This window comes from Molossus molossus, unplaced genomic scaffold, assembly GCF_014108415.1.
Source record: "Molossus molossus isolate mMolMol1 unplaced genomic scaffold, mMolMol1.p scaffold_m16_p_9, whole genome shotgun sequence".
NCBI classification, from domain to species: Eukaryota; Metazoa; Chordata; class Mammalia; order Chiroptera; family Molossidae; genus Molossus; species Molossus molossus.
Window position 1 is genome coordinate 50,172,975 of NW_023425403.1, and position 17,403 is coordinate 50,190,377.

A 17,403-nucleotide genomic window follows, 5' to 3' on the forward strand; every position below is an offset into this window, starting at 1 on the left:
AATCTGACTTTTCAAGACCACTATAACCTTTTGGAGAACTGCTTATTGACATTATTACCAATTGTTTTTAACGATTTGTCTTTTATTAGTTTTGTATCAGATAACATTAACAGGCAAACATTCGGCCATGTTTATGTAGATAGCGAATTACATTCGTTTAAGCCACTTGAATATTTTACCATAAATGTAATTTCTCCTTAACTGCCTCAAAATGCTGTTACTTAGATGCACTCAACTTGCAAATAAAAGGCAATAAAATTGGATTCTGACAATCCCCAATTACCTGATGTAAGAGATATTTGATGCCCACTAGTCAACTTCATTCAAGATGTTTAACTCAATATTCATCTCAGCTCCTGATTTTGCTTGTGAATCTGGTAGCCTCTGTCCTTACCTCATCTTTTCCTCATTCCTTTTTACATTTACTTTAGAGGCTAGGCACCAAAAGAAATGTTAAAATTCTCTTTTCACCTATTAGGATCACTAAGGATATTAATTTTAACAAAGCAATGCAGTAAACCCTAAGATTTATGCTAGTGGTACATGCAAACTGCAGGGTTTAGTCTTCATGAATATATTGTATTTTCTAGACTAGATTGTAAATTAAACCAAGCTGTAAAAATATTTTATTGCTTGGGGAGAGGCTAAGAAATAAAGAGGTCAAGGAAAGAGAACCTACTGTTCATTATGTCAGCAACCTGTTCTGTTTGGAAGAGAATGGCAGAAATATCCCATTATGTAAAACATAAACGTAGGAAGAATACCTTTATTAAATTTTTTACTCCATAATCATTCTTGCTCTCTATCGAAGGTACACATTTTAAGTTTGTTTTGTTTTTTTAAATTTTAGGTGTATCGGGAACCAATAAATCTGGCAGAGTTAACCTATGCATGGCAAAATACATAAAATACATATTCCTTTGTTTCATAATAAATAAACCTGTAGCATAATAAAGAATAGTGCAAACTACCATTGAAAAAGTTGTATAAATAAAACAACTCATTACAAATCAGGAATATTTTGTTCTAATAAGTTTACAATACATAAATTATCCCCCCAAAAGTTCATACCTTTTTTGTCTATTTGAAAGAGCTTTGAAAGTGAATGAGTCAAATAAACTTTAAATGTAGAATTATTTTATATTCAAGTTTTATGGTCTTTTTCTTTATAAAGGAGGGTCTGCATGTTTCATATTCACCGTAACAATTTGAAGACAACATTGAAAGGCTTTCAAAGTGACAGCACCATGCACTGTACTAGTAATATAATATATCTATAAACTATATATAATCTCAACACAATGCAAAAAAGACATGCAGGAAGAGTCCTGGTTTTCACATTACGTTGTTCATTCAAGTAAGTTTAAAAATATATTTTCCCATTTTCTCTCCTTTTTCTTTTTTTTAAATAAATCATGGATCATAAACAACAATCTTTCACCAAAATGTATAATATAATTCTTTGGTGTGCTTTGAACTCTTCCAGGAAAGAAAAAAAGATGTCTGAAAATAAATTAATTCAGCTGTACAAATAGTGTTCACATACAGGTTATTAATAATGATAAGACTACATCAACCACTCACAGTACACAAAACAAGTTTCTACAAACCCTGGGGAGGGGGTGTCTTCAGGGTCTCTGAGGAATAAATTAGTGCTCTTTAGTATATTTGTATGATGTTTATGATGGACTACATTTTGCACACAAGATGTGCTGTACCAACCGAAAATAAATTGACTAAGGGTTATTGTCCTAGGTCCTTGACCTTTCTTATCCTAGCTTGACAGCTCTGGCAAAGGTCACACATTCATCAATGTTTGGTGGTAACTATAAACCTTTTAAAAATTTTAATATGTATAGCAACTCCCTCCCCTCTTTTCATGTAAATCATACACTTCACACACTGTCATTTTCAAATGGGATAGAGTTCCATGTACTCAGTGCTCAGGTGGAAGAAAATGCATTAAAATGCACTTTTAGGCATCGAAAAATAAAGGCTTTTCAAAAGGTTGATATAAGAGTATAAAAGAGGGGTTGGCCTATTTTAAAAACAACAGCTTTCAAAAAAATAGGCACCTTGTCAACATCACACCTCCTTAGACTTGCCTGTTAATTTTGGCATCCCAAAAAACTTATGATCTAAAACATAATTTCTTTATTACACAAGATGTTTGGACATAGTAAAGAGGCAGCATCTGAGAGTTCAGATTTTTAAAAAATCAGGGGAAAAAAAAGCACTTGAATTTCTTCTATTTTATAAAATATCACAGTTTCACAGTTGTCGATTGCAGCAGCTTTTTCTTATCTCCACCTTTGCTTGAACAATCACAGTAGCACAATATATGGAGATGTGTTAAGGTTGCCGCATCTTTTTTTTAATCATACAAGCAGGGTACTGAATAATCCTGTATAAAAATACAGTATTTAGGTGTAATCCGTAATAAAAGAGTGAAAATGGAAAATGACAAGTAGTAAAACTTAAAAGGTTTTTACAAATATTTTGGACACAGGTACAGTCCAAGATCTGCTGGCAATGCAGCAAGTGTGTGGTTTACAATCAAGAGGCCTTTGCAGAATTAGGGCCCAAGGAGGAGGCTATGAGGATCCAAAGAAGCCCACGTTATGGTGTCAAAGGCATGTGCAAGGCACTCTAGGGAATGGCAGAGGGCCTTGTTGCTGTGTTGAGTTCTGACTTAATGTTCTTTCTCTCCTTCAAAAAAAAAATATATATATATACACACACACACATATGTGTGTGTGTGTGTATATATATATACACACATATACATATATATTGCATTGGCAGTGTGTATCTCAATTAACTAATCTCTCTATTCATTTTTCTTAGTACAATTTGCTCCCAGCCCTGCCCCCCTGCAACATGTAAAGCCCAGCTTGGTTTTTGTTGTTGTTTGTTTTCTAGGAAAAAAAAAAAAAAAGCCCAGATATCTTAATTAAATTAATTAAATGTACAAACACCATAGGGTTTCATACTAAATAAATAGGGCTAATTAGACCTGGTGGCAAGTCTGAGTCATAGATATTCTCAGGCTCGGCATTGTCTCAGGTTAGGATATGGTCCAAGGACTCCCACTTATTATTTTACTTATTATTAATAAATTCTAATGTATCGTCCGCACAACTTCAGAGTTCCCATACATCTCCTCATCTTCAGACTCAGAAGTGGTTCCATTGCTGGAAGGTGTGTGGAGGTGGCTGGGGGCCCCACTGGCCTGGCAAACGTACCACTCATTGAGGTTGGTCACCTGAGGGGATAGAGTACCAGAGCGACTCTTGGTTGGATCCAGCACAGGGGACAAGGGGGCACCTACTGGAGTCCCCACTGATGAATAACCGAGGGCTCCTGGAGAAGGAGGTGGGGACTTGCAATGAATCTTCATGTGTTTCCTCAGAGAGCTCGGGTGAGTGTAAGATTTGTCACAGCCTCGAATCTTGCAGTAGTAGGGCTTGTCGCTGGTGTGGACATGGGAATGTTTCTTTCTATCACTGCTGTTGGCAAACTTCCTGTCACAGCCATCAAATTCACATTTGAAAGGCTTTTCCCCTGCAACAAAACATAGGAAAAGTTAATTGCTTTTCAGAGACCTCTCGTTCAAGAGAAATCTTGGAGCAGAAATGAGGATACATTTTCCCATTCTCTAGAAGACTAACTCCTAGCCTAATACTTATGTTCCAGGATGCAACAGGGAAGAAATACTTCAGTGATGGGTCTGGTGACCACTGTCCTAGAGACTCTCCTTGGACTGAGCTTGTAAAAGGCTAGATATCAACCCTGTAGTACCATAAGAGTTAGGGGGAGAATGGCTAGAGCATGGTCCAGGATGTAACACCAACACCCAACTAGGACCTGAATACCCACATCATCACTCCCCCCAGGCTCTATACATACAAAACTACAAGCAGCCCCCTGTTCTGTCAAGATAAACGCTAATAAAATAATACTTTTAATATAAGAAAAATGAACTCATATACTAAATTAAAAGTAACTGGGAGTGGTGCCATTATTATAATGGCATTTTGTTTCAGTTTCCCAAGATTTGACTTATGGGAAAGGAAAGGAAATAAAGGCACCTGTGAAACACACTATCCAACCACTAGATTTTTTACAAGCCTAGCATAGAAATGGCCATTGCCCTCTTCCTTCTACCAGCTTTCCTCACAACTTGCAAGGCAATTAAGAGCCTAGTGTAATAAACCCTTAACAAACATTAATAAAGAACACAAGCCTCAGCCCAAACCTGGCATTTACCTGATGCCATAAGTAAACATTCTAACAGCTTTTTACATTGCTTAATAGTTTTAAAAAAAAAAAAAAAAAGATGGACTATTTACCAGTCTTTTTGGCCCATTGCCCCTTTAAAATGCTCTGTCCACCCCAGGAACACAATACCTTTAAACACAAGGCCACTAATTATGAAAGTGGAAATGCTTAAAACAAGAAATTCAGCCACATCACACGTTGGTATTTAAAAGCAAAAAAAGGAGGTAACAGTATGACTTTTCCCTCACCTTCTTGTATATGAACGATGTATCTGAATCCATAATTGAACATCTCATACACATTATCATATTAATATTTTCCTCATATTTAAATGATTTAAGCAAAATTGGGTTTCTCCACATTTCAGCAGCTACTTTGATAGACACACAAGGTATGCCCTTTTCTTGGATTTAAGTAATTTATTTTTCTTTTTAAAAGCAACTAAGATAGTTTAGTGTGTGTAAATTATTGTGGTGTTTATTATCTTAATGCAAATATTTCAGCGTAGTTTTTATTGTTGTAAATTTCACCAATGATAACTACTTCAATGCCAGAGTATGTTTGCACAGCTGAAAGTATTCAGATGCCTGGAATATAACTTATTCTACTTGGAAATACCATTTAAAAATGAAATTAGATATTCAAACATGCCTCCTACAGTGATCTAAAAAGAGAGGAAAATAACGTAACACAAAGATAACCACAACCTTTAAAAACTTTCTGTAGATGAGCTGCAACAAAAAATTAATCAGTTTTTATTTAAAAAATTGGTTATTTGCTGATTTCTGTATTCTACTTTAAGTTGGAGATAATATTTAATATAGCATTCTTCAAAAAAAATTATCAGCCTTTCTTCAATATGCAACTTAGGTGGTTTTATTCACTCTATGCAAATGTACAATGCTGTTTTTTAGAATTCTCATGTTTCTGTACAAGCTACATAACCCGGACTATGAAGAATAAAGCTTGAACATTGCTGGTTCCAGCACTGCACGTGAAAAAGAGAAGCAATTTGACCCAGTCAAGGGGAGATATGGAGTGGAAAGACAGAAAATTAAGTATAAAGAAATGGAGGAAAGACGAAGAGGGGTGGGGAAGGCGACAGAATTGCTTATTTTATTCAGGGGAACTAAGGGGGCAGTGAGCAAATTCTACCTAACTAGAAAGGGTGAGACCCCAGTGTTTACATTTCAGACTCTGACATAGGGGTCACGTCAGAATTTAACTACTTACAGAGTTTTAGAGAGTAATGGAAGCTATGTATGGGTAACTCTCAGATTCTATCAGGTCCCTCTCCAGAGAGAACTCCATTCCAGCCCAGTGGAAGGTTATAAACGGAATTGGGGGCACGTGGGTCAGGAAATAGGCCTTCGGGAGTGGTCAGGGTATTATTCCTTTTGATCAGTACGTTCTGAGATCCCGGATAACCCCCAAAAAGGAGAGTGGCATGGTAGGGAGGAAGTCCGGGATGGTCCCTCTCTGGACACAATGCTCAAAGGCTCAGCGGCCCAGACACCACCAAAACCACCCCGCTCGGGTTTGAGTATGAACGTGGGGTGCTAGCACCCCCCCCTCCGTGACTTCACGAGGCCTACGCAGTCACTGGAGCCCGGCATCAATGCAACCACGCGCACAACGTGGAACTGGAAAACAAAACGGCCATAGGTCTCGGCACACGACCCCACCCCGCCAAGCACGCGCTCACGCCCCCTCCTGGGAGGTAGGCTGCCAGTCTGGCAGGACTGAAGAACAGGAACCTAGGTTAGCTTCAGCGCCATCAATTTTCTGTTCTTGCTTTAAGGGGCGGAAAGGGCCCTCGGCTCTGGACAGCTTCCCATCCGGCGAAGGGAAGGTCCACTCACCCTCCTAGAAAAGAGCAGAGCCGAGGCCACCGGCTCTGTTTTTAGGGGTTCCCTTTGGGAACGGGTCTTCACCTCCCCGCGTGCCTTCAGGGTCCCAGGCCCCTACGCCGTCCGGAAGTACTGAGCACAGGGTCAAGCAGCTGGCTTAGCAGGCCAGAGAAAGCCTCGTGGGAAGTTTCCATTTTGAAAAATCATTAAGGCAGACGGATCCGATTAGAAAAACACCGGACAGGCAAAAGGAGCTCCGGGCACATCATCCGCAGATCCATACGAAGCCTGTCAGGTGTTAGCCCACAGGAAGGAGGCCCGGAGCTCCCGCATTGGGCCACCCTGATCTGATTCCTCCCGCAGATCCCCCGAAAGCCCTCGGCCCCCGCCGCTGGCCTGGCGTTGAAGCCAACGCCCTGCGGCTGCCTCATCGCCGCAGCACCGATAAATCAGCCAAGTAATTACTGAATGTAAACTCCAGTTACTTAAGTGTCCTCTGAGGGCTAATATTGTCTGTCCCTATAAATCCCGACTGCGCTCGCACTCATCAGCGCTTCCTGACAAAGCGCTTGTCCGTTCAAAGGAAACACGCGACCCACAGGGGCCATCCCACCGCCCCTCGCTGCAGCCAACCTCAACCAGGGCCGTGGCACACCCAAAGGCAGGGCTGGGAGGAGTCTCCCCGGCGCCGGGGGCTCCCACTAAATTCTAAAGCAGGGTAGGCTCTGCAGCTATCCCTGTACTCCAACTAGAACCTTCTTTAAAAGGGCAGAAGCCAACTTCTCCAGCATCCTTTAGGACATGTGTGATAAAATGTCTGTGACAGCGCTGTGTGACGACGCGTGTGTGTATGAAGGTGTGTAAATGACGAAGTGTGAGTGAGGGTGTACATATAAAGTGAGCGTGTCAGGGCCTACGGGTGTCCCAGCAATGAGGAAGGGGGGTATACGAAGGAATATAGGTGTGTGAAGTAGTGTGATGTGTGAGGCGTCTCCAGAGGCCCCATTCCTTTAGCATTCTGCACCCCACCCCGGAAGGAAGAGGCCCCTTCCCCTCCTGGAGGGGTCACACCGAGCTGGCCTGGTGGCCCAAATACCGCAGCAAATCCCACACGCCCCTTTCACGCGCTGGGCCTGACACTGGGTGGGAAGGAAAGAGCCTCCGGGGCGGCTCCGGCTCCAGCCCCCCTTTTCCACATCGCCCTCCCCAAGTTCGCGGGGCCAGACGAATGGGGGCTGCCGACTGTCGTGGGCGCCTTCCTGCTCCGGCTGCTGCTGCTTCTGCTCCGGGGCGGCGGCGGCGGCGGCTGGAGCGCGTTGCCGGTCCCGGCGGAGAGGCTGCGGGAGCGCTGGAGACTCCACCATGTGGGAACCCAGCGCGGGGCCTGTGTGTGCTATCGAATTACTTATTCATAGAAAAAAAGGGGGGGAGAGAAAAAAAAAGAAGTCACATGTCCGGGTTATACGTATGCGAAGAGAAGCAGCAGAAGGAGGGAAAAATTAAGGCGAGCAGGAGGAGGAGGAGGAGGAGGAGGAGGAAAGGAAGCGGCGGCGGAAGCGGCGGCGGCGCGAAAGACAGCGGCGGCGGCGCGGCCGGGGACAGACACCCACCTGTATGAGTGCGCTTGTGGATTTTGAGGTTCTCGGAGCGAGCGAAGACCTTGCCACAGCCCGGGAATGGGCAGGGAAAGGGCTTCTCGCCCGTGTGCACGCGGATGTGGTTGATGAGCTTGTATTTGGCCTTAAAGGGCTTGCCCTCGCGCGGACAGTCCTCCCAGAAGCAGATGTGGCTGCTTTGCTCGGGGCCGCCCACGTGCTCCACCGTGACGTGGTTCACTAGCTCGTGCATGGTGCCGAAAGTTTTGGAGCAGGGCTTGGCGCCGCCGGCCGGGGGCGGTGGCGGCTGCGGCGGCGGCGGCCGGGCCAGCTCCTCCGGGTCGATCCACTTGCAGATGAGCTCCTGCTTGATTGGCTGCCGCATGTAGCGCAGGAAGGCCCCAGCCGCCCCTGGAAGGTGGGGGTGGTGCTGGTGCGGGTGCTGCGCGGGCGCGGGCGGCGGTGGCGGCGCCGGGGGCGGCGCGTGGTGCTGCAGGTGGGGTCCGGGCCCAGCTGCTGCAGCAGCAGCCGCCGCCGCCGCCAGGTTCAGGTTTAAGTTCACGGCTCCGTAGCTGTGCAGGGCGGCAGCTGCAGCGGCCGCCACCGCCCCGTAGTGCGCTTCGCCCGAGCGAGGCGCGAAGGGCGGCTCGGCGCGACCGTACAACTCAGCTGCCGCGGCAGCCGCCGCTGCCGCCAACCCCAGGCGCATCTGGCCGTTGAGCGGGTGAGGGTGGCCGCCGGGGGTTCCCGGCATGTCGTGCAGCGCAGGGAAGAGCGCCGGACCCCCACTACCGCTGCCGTCCGGGCCCGCGTAGGTGCCGCTGGCAGAGATGAACATGCCGGCCGAATGGGGAGGCGGGGCCGGGTGCTGGGGGGAGCCGGTGCCAGACCGCTGCTCCCCTCCGAGCGGGGCCCCGTGCATGGCCGCCGCGGGGGCCGTGGCGGAAAGGTCCCTCCGGAGGACGAAGTCCCTGCTGTGGCCTTTGCCGCTGCTGCCGCCGCCGCCACTGTTGGTGGTGGTGTAGCCCGAGAGGGCAGGAGGAGGAGGAGGAGGGGGAGGGGAAGGGGGTGAAGGGGAGGGAGGAAGAGGAGGGGCTGGGGGCGGTGGCGCGGAGGGCAGCACGCTGCTGCTGCCCCCGCCGCCAGGATAGGTGCCGGCTCCGGGGTGTGCGACTGAGGCTGCAGCGCGGGCGGCGACTGCGGGAGCCTCAGGCTGTGCCGGGAGCGCCTGGGAGGGAGGGCTGAGGCGGAGTGCGCTCGCCTGGGCCATGTGCTCGGGTCCGAGCGGAATGATGGCCACGCCGAGGTCAGCGCCCAGGTCCCGAGGGCGGAGATGCGTGGCTATGGCGCGAAGTTGGGAGTGGGCGGGCGGGCTGGCCAGCTCTGGGAAGCCTGACATATTCTGAAGAGGCCTGGCCTGAGCCGTTGCCAAATCCGCTAATCTCAGCGCTGGCGGGTTCCTCTTGTTCAAAGGGGGCTCCATCAGAACCACACAATCAGACACATAGACCCTCACTGAGGGGACTTTTTTCCCCCTTCTGCCCGCCTCCAAAAACATGTATATATAAGGGGCTCTTTAACTTCTTTGTCCTGGCCTCCTAACTCTGCTTATTCCTGTTCCCACTCTGTCCTCCAGCGATTGGCAGAGTGAACACCACATTTCAGCTGCACAGTGGGACCGAGATTTTGGAAATGGCACGGGTGGGATTGGAGAGAGCCGCGTGATTGGCAGCAGCCGCGGCTGCCCGATTGGCTCCCTTTCAGACCCTTGGCCCAGCGGGGATCCGCCCTGCTGCTCCCGGCCGCCTTAGCTTTAGTTTCGCGCCCCCTCCTCCCCTGGAGCCCTGCATCCCCGCCTCCCCTGGGATGCCCAAGTTGCACTTGCAGAAAGTTTGAGCTGGGCCTGCGCGCGCAGCGCTCCGCGTTTCCCCGTCACTCCTTGCGGAGAGCGTGCGCCGGCACGCGGCCGAAGGGCGAGTGGTGGCTAAGGGCTGGAGCCCCCCCTCGGGGGACAAAAGGCCGGGGACCCCCAACTTCAAAAAGCTCCGCCTCACTGCACGCAGGGCTCCTTCCAACATCTACACGCTTTCTTCCTCCTTCCTTGGAAGAGCCCGAGGCTGCTCTCGGAAGAAAGGGGGTGAACAGATGTTCGCCCGTCATCGTACTTGTAGAGGTGATGCTAGAAACTTCTTGTTTGGGAAGGACACCCAATCTGCCAAACGCACTCGCAGGTCTCGCAGACAGGAGACAGGAGAAATGAGGAAGGATATTAAAGTCCTATTGGTTGCAAAACAATCTGAGTAATTTGGCTCCGATAAACACCAAGTGAAGTCAAATCTTTCCCAAAAGGAACCGTTTTACTTTTTTAGCTCATGGAGTCCTTTTCAATGTGCTTCAGAGGAGTTGGCTCAAAATGTAATCTCACTGCTCATGGATTCTGGATCTGCCACTTTCAATTAGATCTGGGGGGCGGGGCAGAGGATGGGGCTACATCGGGCAGCTAACTTTTGCCTCTGTTAGATACAGTGGCAGGGCAGGCCAAACAGCGTCTCTCTAGAAGGAAACAACTAAATAAATAATATTTTTAAGCATAATTTTTCCTTCCAGTCCAGAACGCATCCCAGATGTATACCTCAGTTTCTTTGAGAGGACCATGAATTAGAAATGATCCAAGAAAATAATTATTTTTAAATCAAGGAATGTCTTCGCTATTTATTTACTAATAAAATAACCTTTTACCATGTTATCATTTTCTGATAAACTGATCTAGCAAGAGAAATGTTTTATTTTAATACCATAAAAACTGGCTTTTAAAAAAGCGAACCCCATATCTTTCGAGCGATTTTCAAAAGTAGTCTAAAAAGAGAAAAATGTTTCTACATTACTTTTCAGGGGGCAGAGAATTGTTGTATCCACCAAACTTTAGGGTTCTTACTGCCCCAAAGTGTTCCTTCAGCTTTTAAAAATAAAGCATATTACAATTTTGTGATGTTCCAAGATGCTGAAAATTTAAAGTCAGGGCTTTTAATTTTTGATTTTGTTGCTCTTCATAAAATTACTTGTAAAAAATAAAAATGATAAAGACTAAAATTATTTTTTTCTTTTGGGATACAATAAAAATATCAGCTTAATTCGTTTTCAGTCCACATAAAAATAAACTGTATAAAACCATTGTCTGGGAGGTGGTCCTGGAAAGAGGTAAGAAATATTTTCAAAAGAGCTGATTTGATAGCCCAATTTACATTGGTGTGAACAGGGTTTATCAGGGAACTTCCCTATGAGCCCAGGGAATGTCATTTCTCTTATAAAACTGACAGCTAAACAAAGAAAATACTACAATCAAAAATTTTTTTCTTTAATTTTAGATGAAATTCAAATACGGGGAAGTAAGAAAGGCATGAGGGCAAACACAACAAAATTTTAAATAAACTGACAAATTCCACATCTGTATTTGGAGAGGACAAGTTGTTTACAATTTCATTTCCAAGATTCAAAACACCTCAAGCCAACCAGGTAAAGGTAAAGCAAGGACTGTGCCATCTCTATGGGTGGTTTATGGGCAAAGCATCAAATCTGGAATTGTCACTACTGTCTTAGTTTTCTCTCAGTACATTTCAAGTGAATTTCCTTTATTTGAATTCCTTGGCAATGAGCATCAATACTTTCATAATGGCAGCTTTACTGTTCAGTCCTGCAGGTTATAAGTAAAAACAAAACAATAAGAATGAATAAAGGAAGAAGAAAATAACCACAACGTAGTCTTTAATATGGACTGTTGAGCATTTTTATTGTGTAATAAAATGAGTACCTCCACCTCCTTCAAAATAGCTTTTCCTCAAAATTATAACTGCTTTGTTTTATTGAATTGCTGAAATTTAATGGTTTAATGAGTGAAGGCATGAAGGAAAGGCTGTAAAAATGTGAATAATGGTGCAGCAGAGCCGTGCTGAATCTGGAACCCGCCTCCTTGTACAACTCTTGTTAAACACAGCATGATATGTATCTGTCATCGATTTAATATGTCTTAATTCAAATATAGTTCCCTGATCAATTTCTTTTTATGGAAGCCTTAAAAAAGAAAAGACTTTCTTAGGAAATAATAGAGATTTGGGTGGCGATTGGAAAGAGGGATATTTACACAGTGCATTTAATGAATATTTGCAAATTTATGACCAAACCCAGACCCTAAAAAGATAATTGACTCAGGTAAATCGACTTGAAATGCTAATTCTTAAAAGGAAGAACTGGGAACAAAATTCAGTCAACACCAATAAGGCGCCAATAAACCCCCGGCCAATTAAACCTGAGAATAGGCCTAGCTAGATGGTCCTCAGGAAGGCTTCCAGTGAATTTCCGGGATTGTCTTTCTTTATAAAAGAGCTTTTTATTTTGTAGACGCGCTTTTTGTTATTATGATGACCCGCCTAACCCCAGGTGCGCTGTTTCTTTTTCAAGCCATTTGAGAGCCAAATCAAACCCCTTTAACATCCCGAGTTTCTAAGGTCCCAGTAACTGTGTCATACTTCCTAAATAGACACCAACCATTTCCAGGGCGTTGAAGAAAATAATACTAGTTAAAAGGGGTGGTGGGTTATAGAAGTCGTTATGCCAGTTCTCCTGTGGATTTAGCCCAATATTTCCGCAGTGGTGCTGGTAGTCAGGGCCTATCCTCAAAACGCATGCCCTTGTCTGTGCTTTTGCAGCGGAGGTTCTTGTGTGGGGGCAGCAACGCGGCAAAACGTGGAAATGCCCTTTCTGGGGTCAACAGGTGCTCTTGGGGGAGGATAGATTTCCAGACTTCACTGTTGCACCCGGAACCCCAAACAAAGGCGCAAGGAGGCTCAGAGGCAACAGTAAACCACCGAGCTGGCTCTGAACCACGCGGCGCTCAGCCGCCTAGAGGCAAGAGGACCGGGTCTCTGGGGATGCCCAGACTGGCGCTAACGGCTTCCCGCTGCGCGAAGTGGCTCTGCGGCTCCCCGGTGCCCTCCGTTCGTCACTGAACACAGCCAAGTCTCCTTGCGTTGGGTGTGGGCAATTAATAAACTCTAAGGAAAGCGAATTGGACATTTCCTAGCTTTTGAGCCTTTGTTTGATTATTTCTGCAGGTGGGGGAGGGGTTAAACGGGGACGTGGGGTGGACAAGAAAGGAGCAGGGGGACCCACCTAGCTGCCTTTTATTGCCCTTGCAATTGCTTTACTGCTCGTCGGTCCCGAGTGGTTTCCGCGAGAGCAGCCCCCTTACAGAAGGGCTGGGTGCCCAGCGAATTTGGAGTGCCTGGTGCCATTTGGGTCGCGCCAGAGGCGGGTTCAAGGGCGAACCACGGTATTCCGACTTACCCCAGGGATTAAAAGACTTTGAAGCGCAGCCGAAGGGCGGCAGTGGGTGCCCAACTGGGAGGAGGAGAGTTACTAGCAGACATTGAGAAAACGGGGGATACACTTGAGAAGTCTTTAAGCCGAGGTGAAGTGGGCAAAGAGGCCCACAAAGCTGCATTTTATTGAGCTTTGTCGGCCGGAAGTGATAAAGACTTTGGGTTCAAGGGCTTTTCCCAAATCAGGCTCGCTAGGCATCAAGGATGTGAAGTTCCCGCTTCCTGCCCCACCTGCACTCAGCAGGGACCAAATCTCTACCCTCCCGCCCTCACCACTAACGTTCTGATTCGGTGGGAACCGAGACCCGGCCAGCGGGCTTGAGTGCTCTGAAGCGCCGCCGCCCTCTGAGCGCCTCTGAGTGTTGCCTCTCTTTTCCTCCTTTCTGAGCTCGCGCTGAATCCTCAGGCTTCACGGATACTTGTGGAGCTAAGAATGACAAACAAACAAACAAAAAACACCGTGTTTTTTTGCTAAAGTTTATGATCCCTATCACTTTTACATGGACTTAACGAGGAATTTTTTATTTTATTTTATTTTTTTAAGCAGAAGATTGGAACTGTGTAGCTGTGATTGAAATGTTGGGTTCCTTGGGTTTGGGATTTGTTCGTTTGTATTGGATAGTAACGAATTGGGCACACCCCAAGTCCACCTACTTTAGTGGTTAAAGGCCCTTGAAAATTATGGCTTTTTACTTCCCCACTATTAAAAAAGTAAACGGAGTAAAATTGGCCTGTCGTCAAATATTCTCATTTGGTTATCAATCATTTTTATCCTCAGAGATGGGGGTAGTTGGAGAATGGCCTTTGACCCACATTTACCATTAGGATAGGTAAATCTTGGGAAATGCCTAATTGTTGTGTTTTAAAATATGCTTATAAGGTCAAAACAGGAACCACAAAACTCTTGTATGTGTTCACGGTTCATATAACCCACTCAATATTATTTATATTGGCTTAGAAATATGTTCCTCTCCTCTTTATTCTTTATTCTAAGAGATGTTTTTGGATGGGGGATAAAAGAGGAGGAGAGGTGATGTGGTGTTCTGTTTTGTTTTTTAATCTAAAATTTTGTGGGTAGTTTCCCCACACACACACTTCACACCCTTTCCAATATCTATACTTCAATATTTGAGGAAGCTGTTGAGATAAATCAAATAGTGACATGTTGACGGATTTACTTGTGTAAGCAATATGGTTGACATATGGCATTGTTATTTATGAATGACAGCATAAATTGTATTACAAAGTCTATCGCAATGATACTGCAGTTTATTGGAAAGCTGCTTGCCTGTCACTGGTATTCAACCTCCCTGGATGTAGTTTGCCTAGGAGCCCAAAGGATAACGGTCCTCAAAATAATTAAACACATTCATGTAAGCTAATGCCTTCTGTTTTTAGGTTTGTTTTTGTTTTCTTTTGCAGCCGTAGAAATACTCCCATAAGGAAAGAGGAGATAGAGTAAGGACAATCGGTTTTCTTCCTTTTGCAAAACCACAACCACTGTCACATAGAAATGTTGGTGTCTATTTTTTTCTGAGTCCCTAATGACAAATCTGCAAACATTTGCATCCCTATCACTAAACTGCTGGTAAGCATGTATTTTATATAGAGACTTTTTATAAGCCCAGTTACAGAATAGTAAACTTTAACTGTAGGAAGAAGAGAAGTTCTTTTAGCAGACAGGAGAGGGCCTTATCCTATGATACCTCCCCACCTCCACTCAACCACCCTCTTCTTAAAAATGGCATTTAAAAGTTACAACATTGGCTGAGATTTTCACGATTTCCCTTTCTTTTATATTAGACTTCTCTAAAAGTCCTGACAAAGAACTTTTGTTCAATGTGGGTTTTACAGAGGGGGCTCTCCCACCACACATGTGGTCCTTCATGGGTCAGGGGTCACCCAGCCCAGGAGTGGCTGAGAGGGCTGAATCAAAGGTGACCTGCAACTTAATATCCTGTTGATGATCTTGTTGAATTTATGAGTCTGTGATACAAGAGGATGGTGCTAAAATCTTTTTTTTTTCTTTCTCCCCCAGTCTGGTGTATATAGACAGTTGATTCCACATTTGTTTCTCCCATCTCTTTCCCTGTATGCATCCCTTTCCTTAAGAGGACAATTAAAAGTTTGAATGATATAGACATCGAGTGTTTCTGCTTTCCAACTTAAAGGCTGGTTTTGTTGGCTTGTTTTTGCTTTCTTCTGGCCAGCAAGATATACCTTTGTGTGTGTGTGTGCATGTTGTGTGTAGATATATATTGCTTTTATGTATGTATGCACAAAACACTCATCATAGTACCAAAAAACTCAATCATTCACAGAGGCCCACAACCGCAATGAGGTGCTCTGTGAATGAGTGCCCGGTGTTTGATGGGATTTTCTGATTTTTGAAGACAACCAGAATTCTGTGGCACTGCCATTCCCTCCACTTGCCAACCTGGGCGCCCAGGGGCCAGCCATGCAGGGTTATCCAAAGAACAGCAAAACCCCCACTATCGTCAGCTTGGCACAGACTCTGTGAGATCTCCAAAGAACAATTTTGGAACATTTATAAAAAGGGGACATGTTTACCCGATAGAGACAGTTTTGAGTCCCGCAGATCTAACACCGCCACAGCTGGCCCTTCCAGAAACCTGTTGAAAAACTGAAATCACTCACACAGTGCAGAACGCAGCTTGGCCGTTTTTTCCCCTTCGGCCAAGGAACCCAAATCCACTTTTGAGGCAAAGACTGAAAAGCCTTTGCAGGGTCCTCCCCGCCCCCCGCCCCTGCTTTCTTGTGCGCGCTCTCTCTTCCCTTTCCTGAGAGAGAGAGAGAGAGAGAGAGAGAGAGAGAGAGAGAGAGAAGAAAAGGAAAGAAAAAAGAAAAGAAATACTGTGTCATGAGGGAAAGGGCTTTGCGGTTTGTAGAGAAATAAAGCACTTCTAAGAGGGGACGGCGACGTGACTTTGAACTTGGCTCAGCTCCTCTATGTCCTGCAGAGAGAGGAGAACTGGAGCGGAGAAAGAATAGCCAGGAGGGCCCAGCCTGCAGGATCTCCAGCGGGAATTAAGGCGTCTGCCCCACTACCCCGCCGAGCGCGGCCCCCGGAATCCAGCATGAACGAGCGCCCAACCGCGCCTGCCCGAAACGCGGGCGCTGCAAAAGAAGAATCAAAACGAAAGGAGAGAATGGGGCGAGGAAAAGAGGGACAGAGGAGTGGGGAGGGGGCGAGAAAGTGGGAAAGGAGGAAGTCTGATGGCTTGAAAGAAGGAAGGGAAGTGGAGGTTTGGATGTGCAAAGCTGCTATTCTCACGACCAACCTCTAAGAAAATGTTTTCTTTTGGCAATATTTTTGGAGTAAGCTTTTTCAATTCTCTCCCCCACCCCATATAAAGTAGACAAGTGTAAAAGGCTGTGTGCACTTTTTGACTTCGTGTAGCAGGACAGCTTTTCTGACTGGAGATTTTTCTTTCTCTCTGTCTCAATCTCACGTCCCTCTCTGCTTAGGGGAGCAGTTTGGCATTTGCCTGCCCCTATCTCTCTATACAGAGTGGTGTGTGGAAAAGAGGAACATTTCCGCCTTTTCGAGAAGGCGAGAATCTCCAGCTATCAGGCAAACTCCTGCGCTTTCAGACTAGATGCTCTGGCCTCCCTTCTTACTACTCCACCCCATGGTGAGAGTGGGGGTGGGGAACGGCGGGAGAGCACAGGGCCCCTTATGCCAGGGGCTGCGGCCAGCTTCGCCCTTGAGAGCGGCTCAAGTCGGGAGAGGCTGCTAGTGGCGCTAGAGACCCCAGGTTCTGCTAGCAATAGCGAGCTAGAGTGGTCTTTCGCGTTTTCGTCAATTTCATTTCAACATGAAAATTTGAAATGCATGTTGATTATTTTCTCTTATCTGAATTTTATTTCAACTCCCAGAAATTTGTAAATAAAAACAGTTCTCTTCAAACCTTGCATTCACACCTTCGCAGCCTCCGGGTCCGCCGTCCCCTTTCCAGTTACCTCGGAAGCGCAAGCTTTCCGCAGCGGGACAGGAAATGTCTGCAGTGGCCAACTAGGGGCCCGGGGGTCAGCCAGAGCCCCGGGGCCGAAGGCCAGGTCCTGCGCCGCATAGGGAGGAACCTTGCGGTCTCGCCACCGTGGGGAGGGATCCCCACTCCTGGAGGAGTGACAAATATCTTCTAGAAGCCCTACCAGTCTGGAGATTTCTTCTCCGGAAGCTCTGAGCCTGACCCGAGGCTAAACTCCAGTATAAGCCTTGTTTGGCCTTGGGCCTCGGGCATCCCCACACTTCCCACCCCACCGTGGCAGCGGCCTGGG

At 46.2% G+C, this 17,403-nt stretch overlaps 1 protein-coding gene across 1 annotated transcript; it reads right to left on the reverse strand.

Moving 5' to 3' along the window:
- Nucleotides 1-2,950: 2,950 nt before the first annotated feature.
- ZIC5 (Zic family member 5) lies at nt 2,951-9,516 on the reverse strand. The gene is made up of 2 exons (XM_036250098.1): nt 7,742-9,516; nt 2,951-3,564 (listed from the first exon to the last, which is right to left on the reverse strand). Exons 1-2 carry the CDS (start codon nt 9,282-9,284, stop codon nt 3,122-3,124), a joined length of 1,986 nt encoding a protein of 661 aa, XP_036105991.1. The 5' UTR covers nt 9,285-9,516; the 3' UTR covers nt 2,951-3,121.
- Nucleotides 9,517-17,403: the final 7,887 nt, after the last annotated feature.

Coding starts and splice junctions, on each gene's coding strand:
- ZIC5 (XM_036250098.1), bottom strand. CDS start 9,284: ATGTTTTTGGAGGCGGGCAGAAGGGGGAAAAAAGTCCCCTCAGTGAGG. Junction 3,565..7,741: donor CCACAAGCGCACTCATACAG/GTGGGTGTCTGT, acceptor GTTTTGTTGCAG/GGGAAAAGCCTTTCAAATGT.